Genomic DNA, 14,674 nt, shown 5'->3' with positions numbered 1-14,674 from the left:
TTTTATTATGAGGGGTGCACCGATCGATCACCCACCAATCGTAATCAGCCAAAAAACATTTTAAATTAGTCATCAGTGATCGGCCAATCACCATTTCAACTGCCCGATCAAAAAAAAAACCATCAACTGCCAGATCAGAAAAGTGGTCAAACCAATTTGTGTCAGTCAGCATAACGTTCATATCGACGGCCTGTCGCCCATCTGGCACTGACAGCTCATTTCTGACCTTGTGTTCTGATTTTCACAGCCTATGATTTACATTTAGAATCAGTTTAATATATTGGACAGAAGGCAGAGCCTACGCTGCTGCAATGACAAACTTTTCATTCGCTATCAGTGACAATAGGTGAGTAAGCACCTCAGTCATCAAGCACACAATAACATGTAATTACTGTTTGGATAACACCTACATATACGCATGGATAGGCCAGCTATGTCACACAGCCAGAAGAACAACCTGTTAAATACAGTGCTATATTGGAATTTTACTATTCATGCACTTTGACATGATGTGTCATTGTTAGTGGAATATCTGAGAAAAATGCATAATTTCAATTGCCGATCAGTTGGGTGATCACACTGAGAAAAAAAATCTGCAATTGGAATCGTAGTAGTTAGTAATAGTAGTAGTAGCATGGTCAAATTTAAAAATATCAAATATCTGCTATCTGCAGCTTCAAGCATTTGGTCGAACCCTAACATCAACAGCAAATCCACCACAAGCATACCGTGATGTACCACTGGTTAGATCTTGCCTCTACATACAATTTGCTGATAATAAAATTGCAAGGCAAAAGGCAGGCAGCTATTAAGTGAATATGAAAACATCAAACAGAAAGTAACAGTGAGCTCTTTTCAGGGCGGTATATTTCATAAACACAGTCATGCTCTTCCCCTCATCCCTCTGAGCCAGCAGAGCAGAGGTTCACCCTCAGGTCAGGTTTAATTAGTTACCCGTTAGCTGTAGCCTGACCAAGGTCTGCTACTGCTGCCAGGGGGGATTAACCGGTGAAGGATGAGCCCCGGACAAACTACAAGCAAGTTAACCGATAAAGTCTGATTTATGTCTCATGAAATAGGCTTTTTTTGACAATGAGTGATAACAGTTAAGAGTTAAATCACTCTCAACTCTTTTACAAGTGAAAAATCAGCCTACTCTCTCCTAAAGCTAGAAACCACATTCCTTAACCAAGGGCAATCAATTAAAGACTGGCTTTGTGGACTTGGATGTTTGTTTGAGTTTTTACATTCAAAAATGTGCATCTCCATATCCCTGGGCTGTCAATGTGTCCACAAAGTGAGTTTCAAATTCACTGTCAACGGAGCAGCTAGAAATTGCCTTTTGATGAAATCATCAGGAGAGTTTTGGCTCTTTGGTTTCAGGTTTTAGAGACTTATTCAAGTTTGCAGATCAAGGTGAAGTCGCCCACATCACAGGAATACCCGAGTCTTTAGCTATATGAGCTATATCAGAGACAGTATTACATAGAGGACATAGGGCACTCTATCAGTTTTGAAAATCTGTAATGCTAATTATGGCGGCACCGATAACAACAAAGATATGCCATCAGCAAAACTGGCTAATCGACGCACCTTTGTATGCCTATCATAGAGAAAATCTGTCAATAATACTTTCAGGTTCACGTAGCCTCAGAAATGTTATTTACAACAACTGAAAGTGCAAGTGGGGGCAACAGCGCCCGTACAACTTTGACAATAACTTGAAATAATATTTTAATATGTGTGTGTACTGTACTGTACCTCTTAAAAGGACTTTGGCTATATCACCCCATATACAACAAATTGCAAGCAATATCATTCATTGTATTTGCAATTAGGGAAGAGAGCAACTTAATGCAGGGAAGTGCAACTACCAGACAAAATATACCACCAAAATATAATTAAATTTCCTAATTTGAAATTTTATCACATCTTTGCCTTTGGCAAGCAAACTATTCTTTGTTAAAGCAGATAAACCAGTTTCATTGTCTAACACAAACACATGGGTGGCAACAGCTAGGAGGAGCAACCTCACAAAACAAGATGTCACACAGTAACTATTTAGTTGATGGCTGTGATTCAGAGAGACACTGAACAACAAAAAAAAGGTCAGGGCACACCTGTGTTACAACAGCCTCAGGCACTGATAGTTAATCTGGCCAGTGTCAGGACGAAGGTAAGTCATAGCGTTTAGCAAAGAGATAGGCCTACAACCTCAGGACAGCCAGACACAACAAATACTCTAGCAGATAAATCTTTGGCCTATTATGGGATCAACGACAGGCAAAATACAAGGCGTACAGATTAGATTACTGACTCAAACCAACAGAAGGAGGAAATCACCCTCCCCGCCCCACTCAGAGGGGCAGTGAATCGAGTGGTGAAACTACTACAGTGCGGTACAGAAAAAGAATATTACCTGTACAGTCTTTTTTATTCTGTGGGAGGGACCGGGGTATTCAGGGGAGTATAAGTCTGTCAGGAAGAGGGAGTTGATCAGAGTCGACTTCCCCAGCCCAGATTCCCCTGAAAGACAAAGAAAGAGAGAGAATGAGTGAGTCGGTGGGATTGAGAAATGCATTTCACGCCATACTTGTTTTCTAATCCCCTTTTTCATGCCAGACTGAGGCGCAACATGACACAATCTCCAGATGTTTATCGGATAGATTTCCGACGCAGTCTCTTGCCGTTTAGCATTCTTTACATGTTCCAGATTCAATTTTTTTTTCAAGACAGGAAATCGCTCCTTTTAACCCCTTTTTTAATAGGCAAGCTTTAACACGAGACAGAGGGAGAGTCAGACGGGGTGGAAGATCTGCTCTCCCAAATTCTTTTCCTGTCTGCATTTCAGGAATCTAATCAGAGATTCATGGGAAGGGAAGGGAAGCTTTTCACTCTCAAATGAGGAAAAGCAGACATCAACAGCACATGAACCGTATCTTTCTAGATAGACTGGAAGACTGGTGCACATTCTATTGTGCTGTACACCAAGGCCAATCATCAGAATTTAAATTCAATTATCTGCTACAACTTCAGACTTGGCAGAACAGATTAAATTTAGATTGAGGCAAAAGCTCTTCGGGGGTTTGAACTGTATCATGTACACTTAAAAATGTGACCAGAAACACTACAGCATTAAGAACATTTCATCATAGCATTGCAATAATTATTCTTGATAAAGCACTTTTCAAAACACCAGCTACAAAGCACTTTACAAAAGGAGCACTGACAGCTTTTGATAGCAAAAGCAATTAAAGGAATGTGAAAAAATAAAAGCCAAGAACATCAAAGTAAACCATAAAAGGGCGGTCAAAGACAATTGATAGAAGAATTAAAGAATTACATAAAAGCAACTCTATAAAAGTGAGTTTTGAGAAGTGATTTAACTGCGATATTTAACAGCCTACAACTCAGGCTGCAATCTAGTTCATATGGGACTTAAAGGTCTGTGATGTATCTTGGTGACAGACCCATTGCTGCCTTAACAGTGATCAATAAACTCAGTAACAGGTGACTAACATAAAGATGCTAAAAGCGGGCTGATATTAACTTTCCTTTTACATGAAACATTCCACTATAGATGACTCGACCTACAGCTCTACTTTTTATCCACAACCAGGAGGATATGAACAATCCCAGCTGGTTCCTTGTGCTGGGCAACAGTAATCCAACATCCCCAACAGTGTGCCTAGTTAGATTGGGGTGAATGGAGGGCAATGAGGAGCTGCTGAACAAAAGGAGCTTGTGTGAGAGAGGAGGCGGGCATACGCCGGCCTGGCACTGCAGCCAATGAGCCACTCCTGACCTTTACAAATGGCCCTGGCCAACATCGGCCCCGGCTGCCAGCAGCTCAGCCACTCAGCGCTCCGTGAATAGGGAGGGAGACGGAGAGATGAAGAAAACATCACACAAAAGGATCCTTCACTCAGCACACTCTTTCAAAGTCATAAATATTTTCCAAGAGGGTAGAGCCACATTTATCTTGCAATCTCAACAGAAATGTTTCAGCGGTCATAACTGGTCTGTAATGAAAAATGGGAGCACCATCTAAATATTTCTCCATGGCTGAAAGGGAATGGAGATCTCTCATTCACCGAAGGCTGATGGAGAAGGGGGGGGTCGTGGGCTTGTGCAAACAGTGAGTGAAATACATGCGTCTTAAAAATGTCAGCTTGAATTAGGGAGGCTAGAAGCTGAAAAGAACAGCAGGAGCAAATGGATGCAGTGACATCCAGGTCCAAGTCTAGGAACCAGTGTGAGGAGTGGGAAGAAGTGGAGCTCTGGTTACACAAGAACCCAGCTCATCCAACTGAGAGTTGTGGTGATGGTATTGGTAGAGTGAGTCAGGAAAACACAAGAGAGGATGCTGATCATGGCTGGTCAGAGATGTGTTTGCTCATTTGCAAGATAGGAATCTGCCACACCAGTAAGCAATCATATAATATAGTCTAAATTAGCTGTGGGGATTCGTGATGAGATGATAATTGGCTTGAATGACAGGAGAACATTCACATTCATACTATTCTGCAAGTCATCCAACATATCAGGTTTGACCTTTTACCCACTATGTAACACTGGTTCCTAATATACAGCGTTGTGAGCCAGCAAACAGAAAAACCTCACAGAAAAGTAAATAGCATCCAATTGTTTCAATGAACCTAACGCAGCAAGCCGAGTCATTTTGGACTCAAAAGTCGGTCACCTGCAGTTTCTTCACACAGGGAGAAGTTGTACATACAGTATCTCGGTTCTGTTGATTATTCATGATTACACAATTAATTAATAAATCGGTCTTGGCCAGGAGTCCCAAAAGTAAGGATGTGTATGTCAATTTTAGAAGCAGATCATGTTTAATTTTATAGCAAAACAGTATCACAAGAAATCATTAGGCTATTTCCTAAACTTGATAAACGATCCAAGCACTGTGATCTTCAATTAACCTGTAGATTAGCTACTGGTAAAGTGGTTAGTAAGATAAGAATAAGATGATTTTTAGAGCATTAGATTTCATTATTATAAAGAATGAAGTTTTATAAACTATTTTTCTAATTATCATTTAAATACTCATTTTCAAAATGATATCAAAAAAAATATACAAAAAGGACGCCGCAAGAGAATGCAAAGAAAAGTTAACACCCAACTAAAAGCTGATTGGTTCCTATTTTGTACCTCACCAATGATGAAGTCACTTTCCTGGGCGTTTACTTTGTTTGCAGTATATTAAGAACCAGTGTAAGCGCTGTATGGGCCTATCACACCATTCAACTCAAATACAGTAATGCTTCCGCATGCATTGGAGAAATCTATTCAATTGCATATAGGTGTATTTGAACAATGGACTGGATAGCCCATTATTGCATACTGAAACAGGCTGATGAAGGCTCCTTGACACTACATAGCTTCATTGAAATACACCTATGGCAATTCTAAGTGCCATGCCCAGTTACTGTACAGGGGTAAATAATAAAGCCATTCGCGGTCATATAGCCGACCATCCCAGTCCCAGCACCAGAGGAGGGCCACTCTTGCTGAGCTGGCCCGCCAAATCGAGGCCCGTTGGCTCGCTGGTCGGCTCACTCAGCGGCAGCACACTTCCTTTAAAGGAAATTTCCAGCAGCTGTGTAAACCGTGGGGGTTTATTCAAAGGAACTTCCCACTGCAAGCAAGAGGCTGGTGGAGGGGAAGCAGGAAAAGTTTGGCTTGCTAGAGGGAGACCGCCTCATGTTAATTCATTTGACAGTGCTTCGAATATACTGGCCGAAAAATATGCAGTTGAAATGAGAAGTGGTCTGTTCGTTTAAGTGGGGGGAATTCTGTATATTCAATATTGTAGTCTGAAGGCGGTTATTTTCCCTCCACCACTCTCTGTTATGAATGGGAGTTTCCCCTTCAGAAGGGGCAAACGACAGTAAAAGTTTAACAAGTCTAGAGCATGACAAAAGTGTTACATACATATCTGTTGGCAAACCCATCAATTTCCTTCAGAGGCGGCCTGTCAGTGCCAAATCCTTGAGTTCTCCTAAAAGCCCTCTTGTTTATATGGGGGCATTCTTTCCAAAGGGGATACAACAGGGCACATTTAAATCTGTGTCCACCAGGACCAAACACAATGAGTTGTGGCTGCAGTGGCCAAGATCAAGGTCAGTTCCTGCCAATGTGTAAATCACTGCCAAATATTGACTTTGACCAACAAATGGCTATGGCCCACTTTCACTTGTCCACTAACAATAAGGCCTGGGAGACTTGCGCCCCCCCCTCAGCGGTACACTTTCAATTGCAAACAGAAATACTGCGTAAAATTTAGGGTTCCCATCGTGGCCATGACTTTTCTTCCTTTCTGGTTTGTTAGGCTGAAATCCACGTTTTAATGTAATAAATGTGTGAAACATGTTAGAAAATACATTGTTATATTCCTGTAGAGTGGCCCATTTGTGAAATTGCCTGATATTCCCTGACTTCCCCAGAGACTTTATCAAATTGCCTGACTGTCCCTGTCTGGAATACACCTCTCTAAATTCCATGATATTCCAGAAATTCCATAACCAGTGGAACCCCTGTGTATGTGTTTTGAAACACCCTCACCACCTCCTAAACACCACACCATCTGACGCTTCATCTCCTCCAGCATGACAAGCACTCGCCTTTGCCAATTACCCCGCTACTCTAATTACATGCTGCACACAAAATTGCCATATAACAGCTCTAACAGCCTCTTTCCTGAGAGTGCACAGAGGGGGGGGAACTCCAGGGTGTGACCACATGAATGCTGAATTCAGACAGAAGGGGGGGGAGGGGGGGGGGGGGGTTTGAATGCCATGGAGGTGGGCTCTCCCTCCTCCGGCCCTGGAGGCAGGTAGGCACAGGAAGCTATGAGCCAAGGGGACAAGAAGTGACATCACGCAGGCATTCAGGGCGATTTCCTGCCCAGGTACTTCTGGGTAAGACCTCTGCAGCGGAGAATGGAAGGGCGTTATGGGCGAGCCTCCCCCAACTCTGCTGTTCAAGCTCAGACTTTGGCAGCATGAATGGAATGACAGGAAACCTCCTCCCACCCCACAATCCAAAAGGCACAAGTCACACACGCACGCAGTGGTAGTGCGGAGGCCCATGTTCATTGCGGAACGGCAAAAAATGGTATTAAATATGGTTTCCCAGAGTCTTGCTTCACGTGCAAGTTATCCTACTCAACTAAAACCATCTCTAATGCGTTTCGGCAGCCAGCTGCTAGCGCTTTCAGCCATGACGTTTCTGTGAAATTCAATATTGCTGGACACATGAACATGCACAGTATGGGTTATGGGTTCTACACATACATGCATGACAGATGCAGATGTGTCCACATCTTTCAAGACCTCTACCAATGGAACATTTTCATACATACGTCAATGATTTAAATAATAAGCAAACCGAATGAAGGATGGTAAAACCTCTGTTTGTTTTCCTCGGATGAATGCCCCATTGTGCCTTTGCAGGAAGGAGAAAAAAGGATGTAAAAGGTGCTAAAAGAGAATTACTCACCAACAACCATCAGCGTAAACTCAAAGCCTCTCTTCACAGACTTTCGGTACACTTGGTTGGGAAGATTTGCAAAACCCACATAGCCCTCCAGGTTCTTCTGTTGCTGTGGACCAAAACCAAACATCGTTGATACTTTTCCCCAATGGCAACAAGGCAAAACAACTGAAAACCAAGCAATGTGTATTTATTGTTGCAATAGGTACCACTGGCCAGCAGTGAAAGTTGTGAAACTAGAAATGAGCTGGATAAAAAAAACAAAAGGAAATTCAAAAGCCAAAAGGAAATTCATTTTTAAGGGACATCATGTCCAACTGTGCGCGTAAACCAGATAGGATGTATATTGTCCTACTAATCCTGTTCTGTATTAATCTAAGAATGAACATGTAGCGTAAAGAATCTTGTCATACAAGGTGAGAAAAAAAGACGTCTAATAACTGCATTTAAGACATTGTAATAGGCTTTACAGGGCTTAAATATAAATAGATTAAGACCTTTCCAGACTTTAAGGATAGCATGCACAATTTACATCAATGGATAGGGTTTTAGTCCCCAGCTATGCAACAATATGCAAATGACTAAATTCTGACAAACGGATTTTTTCTTTTACAAATATAAAAGAAATCGTGGATTCTATATGCTGCACAGCCATATGAGCCAGTTATAGTGCAGCCTATGCGGCCCAGAGGCACAGCAGAGTGATGGAGGTTAGGCACAATACTCACAGCTGGTTTGGAGAGTGGGCAGGTTATCGTGGTGGCCAAAAGTGAAATGGAGAGACAGCGGTCAAAGCAGTCAAGGCAGGAACAAAACCATAGGAACAAACAGCAGAGAAAATAATTAGTAACAAGACAGTTTAAAATTGCAACGCCACAGGAATGCTACTTTACTTTATGGCAGCCTTGCTTCATTTTTGCATACAAATTAATAATTTGACCAACATGCATGACAACAGGAGTAATCTCTATCTAAAAGGGATTTCACTCATTGAGACATCTGCGCTGAAGACATCTATAAAAGGATGAGGTATCCTTTTTCAAATAATGGAGGGCATAAAACACAGATGGACCATGAGTGTGGAGAACAGGTTTAAGGGCCATGTCTATTTTACAAGTCTCCAGTTGCCAGTTAACAGACTTGAAAGATCCAACAATATAAGTCCTTCCCTAAATATTATAGCAGCCATTATTGTGGAGTCAGCCAAGCAATGTAGATATGTTGAATTATTATTTTCTGCATGGACAGAAATTAGCTAGTTGACTTCGAATGGAATAACACCCCTAATCACAACGCAACTAATGTTAAATCATAAGGCAGCCAGATTTCAAGAATACTTCAATGGTCATCATAGAAAGGAGGCTGTTAACACTACAGCTACATAACTACAATAACTATGGATGAACAAAGTTGGGCCTATCTTTAACCAGTCATTTTTCACATGTGTTTATGGGAACTGTCACCAGTTAATCTGAGCGTTTAAGATGATGCATCCTCCACTCATCAGACTAGCCCCTAGGGATGGGAATCGAGAACCGGTTCCAGTTGAGAACCGGTTCCAAATTGTCTGATCCATCGGAATCGTATGCCTCCGAGGTTATCAATTCCTTTTATCGATGCCGGCATGTTGTTGTCTGACAGTTGCGCATGCGCATTGCAAAAACTCATGCGTCATGACGTCAAACTCTGCATCTACGCTGCTGGAAACTTGTAACAAGAAGGAGTCATGGCGGAGAGGAAGAAACGGTCCAAAGCGTGGCTTCATTTCACGAAGAAAGATGACAACAGTGCTACTTGTAACGTCTGTAAAATTATAATTTCTGTGTTCACACATAGCGTTTTTTGATGTGGAAAAAGCGCTGCCTGGAGCGCTTTTTGTGAGGAGAAATAAGAAGCGGATCACGGCAATGTCACCTGACGTTAGCTGAGCAGCTGCTAGCTCACTAACCAGCTGGTTCACTTCTAGCAGACAGAACAGTGTTGTGCAACAAGCAAAGGCTTACCAGATTTTTCCAATACATGTCCAGTATAATCCATACTGCCTTTATGATCGCTGTTGCGGTAACGTAAATTCACTTATTACAACATCCCATTTCTCCACCGGCACTTTCACTTTCTCCATATTTGTTGTTGCTATGGGAAACGGCCAGCGTCTCTGTCATCGCGATTGGTCGGCTGGGAAAAAGCAGTTCACGTCACCCGGCGCTTTTCTGAAAAGTTGAACATTTCTCAACTTTTGAAAGCGCTCCGCTCTGACGAAAAAAACGCCGCTGCAACGCTTTTCGGGAGCGGCCGCCTTTTGTGCACCTTGCGGCCGCTTCCCATTACTTTTAATGAGAAAAGGGTGCTGGCGGTTGGGGAAAAACGCTATGTGTGAACGCAGCCTTAAGGGTGGAAACACCAGCAATATGTTGAAACATCTTAGGGTAACCATCTAACGATCTTATTTGTTTTCCAAGTTATATCATTTTAAGAAAAGGAGCATTGTAATTTATTTTAACATGTTCAAATGTTATTAGGCAGACATTCTACACTGTGTTCAGACTCAAGAGATAATAAAACAGCTGCGTTGACGCTGAAAACCTACTAAAAGCCTACTTTTTTTTCCACACAGAAAATTGATCGGGAATCGATAAGGGAATCGATAAAGAACCGGACCGATAAGCAGAATCGATAATGGCATTGGTATCAATAAAATCTTATCAATTCCCATCCCTACTAGCCCCACTGTAATTACATACACACACACACTTCAGACAGGCTACTGGCCATACTGGCTTACATCCCTAAGACCTCTCCCGCGGCTTGTGCTGGAGACAGCTGACAAACAGCAGACCACTCAAACATTCAGCTGAAAACGGCTGCAAAAATGACCTGTGATGAACTGTTAACAGGGGTGTGCTGTGTGTCAGTCATTCCTACTGTAAATGGATATACAAATGACACAAAGACCCTGTACAAGTGACGGCAAGACATTCAAGTAAAACTTAGGCCTACATTGCAGCAAATATTTCTTTGCAACACAGTTTTCACAGATCCTATACAATTCAGCCCAGGCCTGTGTTACATCTCTCAAAATTATTCTCCACTTGAACAATAAGAGTTAGAAAAGCGTCACCACCCACAGTGCTGCTTTCTCCTGATGCTTTGTGGATTAGATGCTAGTCCCTAGAGGACAGGTGTCACGTACGCTGAGCTGGGTTGACACTTCTCAGCCAAATTGTAACCACACACAAACAGACACAAACAAAATGCTTCAGAGACTATGTTGTTGCTCAACATGCTAAATTTGGTTCAGTTTGATAGCTGTGCAATATAAGGTGGAGTTCCATCTGCCAAGTTTTGGTTTGGCTGGAAGACAAGACGGCAAAAAGATATTTTACAACTTCCTGTCTTACTATTTGAGAAGCTTTAAACAAAGGAAGTCAGTTGTTTTTAAGGTAACACTCTCTGAAATAGTTAGAATACCATTGTCAAGGCTGGAACAAACTTCCAGAGTTGATGAGAAAGCCAACATCTGTGTTTTGCCTTCAGCTTAACCTTCGACAGGGTGACGGTGACAAATGAAATCACAGTTCTGCAGTCACACACAGAAAATGCAGGTTGCACTTTGCTGATCAGTAAACTAAACGGAAAAGATGTGGTGAGCTTGTCTGCTTCCGGGAAGCTGGGGTTAAAGGGAGGTTTGTCCAACTAGCCCCAAGGCAGGGCCCTGAGCCCTAGTCTGAATACAACACCAGAGAGGATGACGACGCTTTATGCCAAATGTCCGACCCCTCCCACGACCTTGGGAGGGCTCACACATTTCATGCATCATCCCAGACTGTTATTCTTCCAGACTTCTCTGTTGATATGACTAGGCTCCGTTCACACTGCAGCTCAGAGTGCCCAATTCTGATTTTTTTTTCACATGTGACACTGATCTGGCGTTTTCTAATCAGTGTGAAGAGCAAATTCCATTCTGATCCGAACCACATGGATATGTGCAACATCTGATCCTGAGGCATGAGACCTACATGTGACGTATTTGAACGCTAAAATTGGAATCTGTCAGCATTGCCATGACAATAAGTAAATCTTACATCATTCACCCAATACAGTTGTCATAAGTTTGGCACCATGACAACTTGGCTGAGCAGCATTAGCATGGAGAACAACAAGACGCAACAATGGAAAGACCATGAAATAGCCGACTGGATTGGTATTTAGGGCAACGCCTAATTTCAGTCAAAACTTAAAGGCACACACAGAAACTGAAATGTGTTCAAACAGGTGAAGTGTAGGTACTAAAACAGATTTGACATCTTTTGTTATTGTTACTCTTTGCGAGCATGAATTGGGCATGAAGACCTGCAGTGTGAACGTAGCCTTAGAGGCCTGGAATAGGCCATTGTCAAGTAATGTGCACAAGACATAGCTACATAGACAAAGGATAATAATCTAATCCCCATTTATACCTTTTGAAATGACTAGTCTTCCCTCTCCCCCAAGGTTTTACTGTCCAGTCCCATTGCTAACACCTGAACAAACTCGAAGCAGACTCAGCTGTGTCATCTCAGACTTCCCCCTGGTATTTGACTGCCATGCCAACTGACACGCTCTCTGTCTGTCTGGCTGAATGGCTGACCTGCCTATCTGTGCTATGTCATTGCACACTATGCAGCAGCATGCACAGTATCACTTGGCTCCAGTTGCAAAATACCACCAATGCTATTGCCATTACAGACTTAAGTGTTTAATTACCCATTACGTTGATGCAAAGGTAAAAGAATGCAGCTTTATCTGTATTCTGGGTCTGTGTCAGGCTTGTATACTTACTCTGTGGATTTTGCTTCATATGAATTAAAGCATGTCTATCCTGAGTGATACAGGCAATTCAAACCTGAAATGACATTTTGTTATGGCAATGCCGCTCCAAGGTGATTAAGTAGACTTAATCACTTGAGGTTAAGACTTAACCTGTCAGATTTTAACACCAAAACAGATCCCTAATCCCAAAATAACAAGATGTCAACTATACTCATAAACATCAATATACTTGTTCAGCTGAACAATAAGAAAGGAGAAATAATAAAAACACAAAATGTTAATCACAAATGTCAGTGCGTTTGTTTGAGCTCAAGCTTGTGTAATAAATACGTCACACAGTCCATATTGCCGAGGTGAACATTCACACTGGTTTAGGACTATTGTAACTGGGATTATCACTTGCTGAGTGATTCTTCACCATACACAAACAGAATGTGGTGGAGGATAAACCCACCTAAACTCAGTTCAGACACCCTTTTATTTGCAGAACAGTTTACCCATGTTTTTAGCCTGATATAAATCCTCATGACAAAAAGGCATAACATAGTAATTACTATCACACTAATGTAATGTATATGAAGATAAGGTCTTTTTTTATATATACAGTAGCAGTGGTTGTGTCCCTTATGATGATCACCAACTGGAGGTCATAGTTCATCCACCTTTTTACCACATGCCATGACATGAATGCTCATGACATCAATAACGTTATCGATCCATATGTGATTGCAAAAGAGAGAACGATGTTTATATGGCTGTCGTTTTCATTGGAAGGGATCTACAAGCTACCTCATATCAACTTGGATGCAAAAAACTGCAATGACCAAAATAAGTTTGCTAGAGAAGTAGTATTGGCTAACCTGTCTGACTAGCTAGCAGGCTGACGTGAACTTTGTAAAGTTAGCTACGTAAATGGTGCTGTCCCACTCCCAGCTAATGTTAATGACCAAAAACTGTACTAGCCCATGGGTAATCGTGTTTTCGCAGTCTACATGTAGTTTTTGTGCTGGATGTGATTATAACAGGGGATAGTTTACACTTCTCTTTTAATAAGCAAGCTAACCCAGCTACTCGCCCCTGATGAAAAACACAGGAAATGCCAGGCTAACGTTAAAACCGATACATGCTTTTATCTTGTACGGAGGCAACTTAGAGCAAAACTCCACTACCAAATCTGGCCGTTTAGTACTACGTTGCTTATCAACAAACGTATACACCTCGTACAGCATAACGTAATGAGTTTTTAGGATGCACTCTTCAATTCGGCCTTCATCAAATACACGAAACAGCACTCACTGCAACAGAATTGTAACTTTTAACAGGTTCAAAATACACCGGGGTGGGCGGTAGCGAGCAGCGTGAACCACTTCTAAAAGTGGGATTTTACTGAAATTGAGCATTGCTTTGTGGATCATCTACGCACCGAATTTACCAGAAGACCCTAACAATTCGTAAAAAGTCATGTTCTATGGGGTGTGTATGTTTGCCGATAAGCAATGAAACATTAAACTGACAGATTTTTAAATGGAGTATGGCGTGACAGTTCTCTGTACGAGTATCGGGGCTAGGCTAACGTTAACGTTAACATCATATTCGAGCGGGTTCTGACTTTATTTCCAAGCGTTTAGCTGACGTAGGAAACTGTTAAACAAAACAAACCATTCAAAAAGTTAGAGAGGTGTCAACTAAGAACACAGACGACAACAGCAAAAATATCAAAATACTCGGGAAACTCACCCATTATGCTGCCGTTCCCGTCTGCTTCACTAACTAATCTTTCACCGTTCGACATTCCCTCTCTCAAACTCGCTAACTCAGTATTGAACTCTGCAAAGTAGTAGTAGTCTAGTAAGCTACGCAAATTATTTCACGTAATGACAAAATTACACCGTGTGATTGACGCGAGTACGTCAGAGAAAAATGCGTACGGTCTCCTTGGAGAATACCAGCGGCGACACATCGCGAGATTTTGAACCAGCTCAACTCAGGAACTCAACCACCTAAACTTAATGATGATACCAGCTAAACTCAACCAGCGAGTGTGTGATGAATGAGAGACTTTGCCAAATGACTGAGACTTTGCCAAATGAGTGGAGTTCTCTCATGATAACTGATGAAGGAATTAGTATGACACACACACACACACACACACGCACACACACGCACACACACTGACACTGTGATTAAAGCTAGATCAATGCTCTTTTAATGGGCTGTATACTGTTTCTGTCTCTTGGGAATGAGACGGGCAATTGTGCCATCTAGAGGTTATTTGCATTAGATACAATGCACAATTCACATATTTCAGGTTCTTCTGGAGGCTTGTGAGTCCCACTCTGGGTGGAAAGAAAAC

At 41.9% G+C, this 14,674-nt stretch overlaps 1 protein-coding gene across 4 annotated transcripts in view; it reads right to left on the bottom strand.

Moving 5' to 3' along the window:
- Nucleotides 1-14,149, bottom strand: part of LOC139918226 (septin-7) — a 36,935-nt gene extending 22,786 nt beyond the window's left edge. For 2 of the 4 annotated variants that reach the window (XM_078290387.1, XM_071907529.2), the window contains exons 1-4: nucleotides 14,059-14,149; nucleotides 10,372-10,373; nucleotides 7,519-7,621; nucleotides 2,420-2,526 (exon numbers count right to left, since the gene is read on the bottom strand). In XM_078290387.1, the coding sequence (XP_078146513.1) occupies nucleotides 2,420-2,526; nucleotides 7,519-7,621; nucleotides 10,372-10,373; nucleotides 14,059-14,113 (267 nt within the window). In that variant the 5' untranslated portion in view covers nucleotides 14,114-14,149. Of the gene's footprint in view, nucleotides 1-2,419; nucleotides 2,527-7,518; nucleotides 7,658-10,371; nucleotides 10,374-14,058 lie in introns of those variants that run through there. The other 2 variants (XM_078290386.1, XM_071907527.2) reach the window with 1 other exon arrangement.
- Between the last annotated feature and the right edge of the window lie 525 nt (nucleotides 14,150-14,674).

This window comes from Centroberyx gerrardi, chromosome 19 (assembly GCF_048128805.1).
Source record: "Centroberyx gerrardi isolate f3 chromosome 19, fCenGer3.hap1.cur.20231027, whole genome shotgun sequence".
In the NCBI taxonomy this organism is placed as follows: domain Eukaryota; kingdom Metazoa; phylum Chordata; class Actinopteri; order Beryciformes; family Berycidae; genus Centroberyx; species Centroberyx gerrardi.
This window is presented reverse-complemented; position numbering and strand designations above follow the sequence as displayed.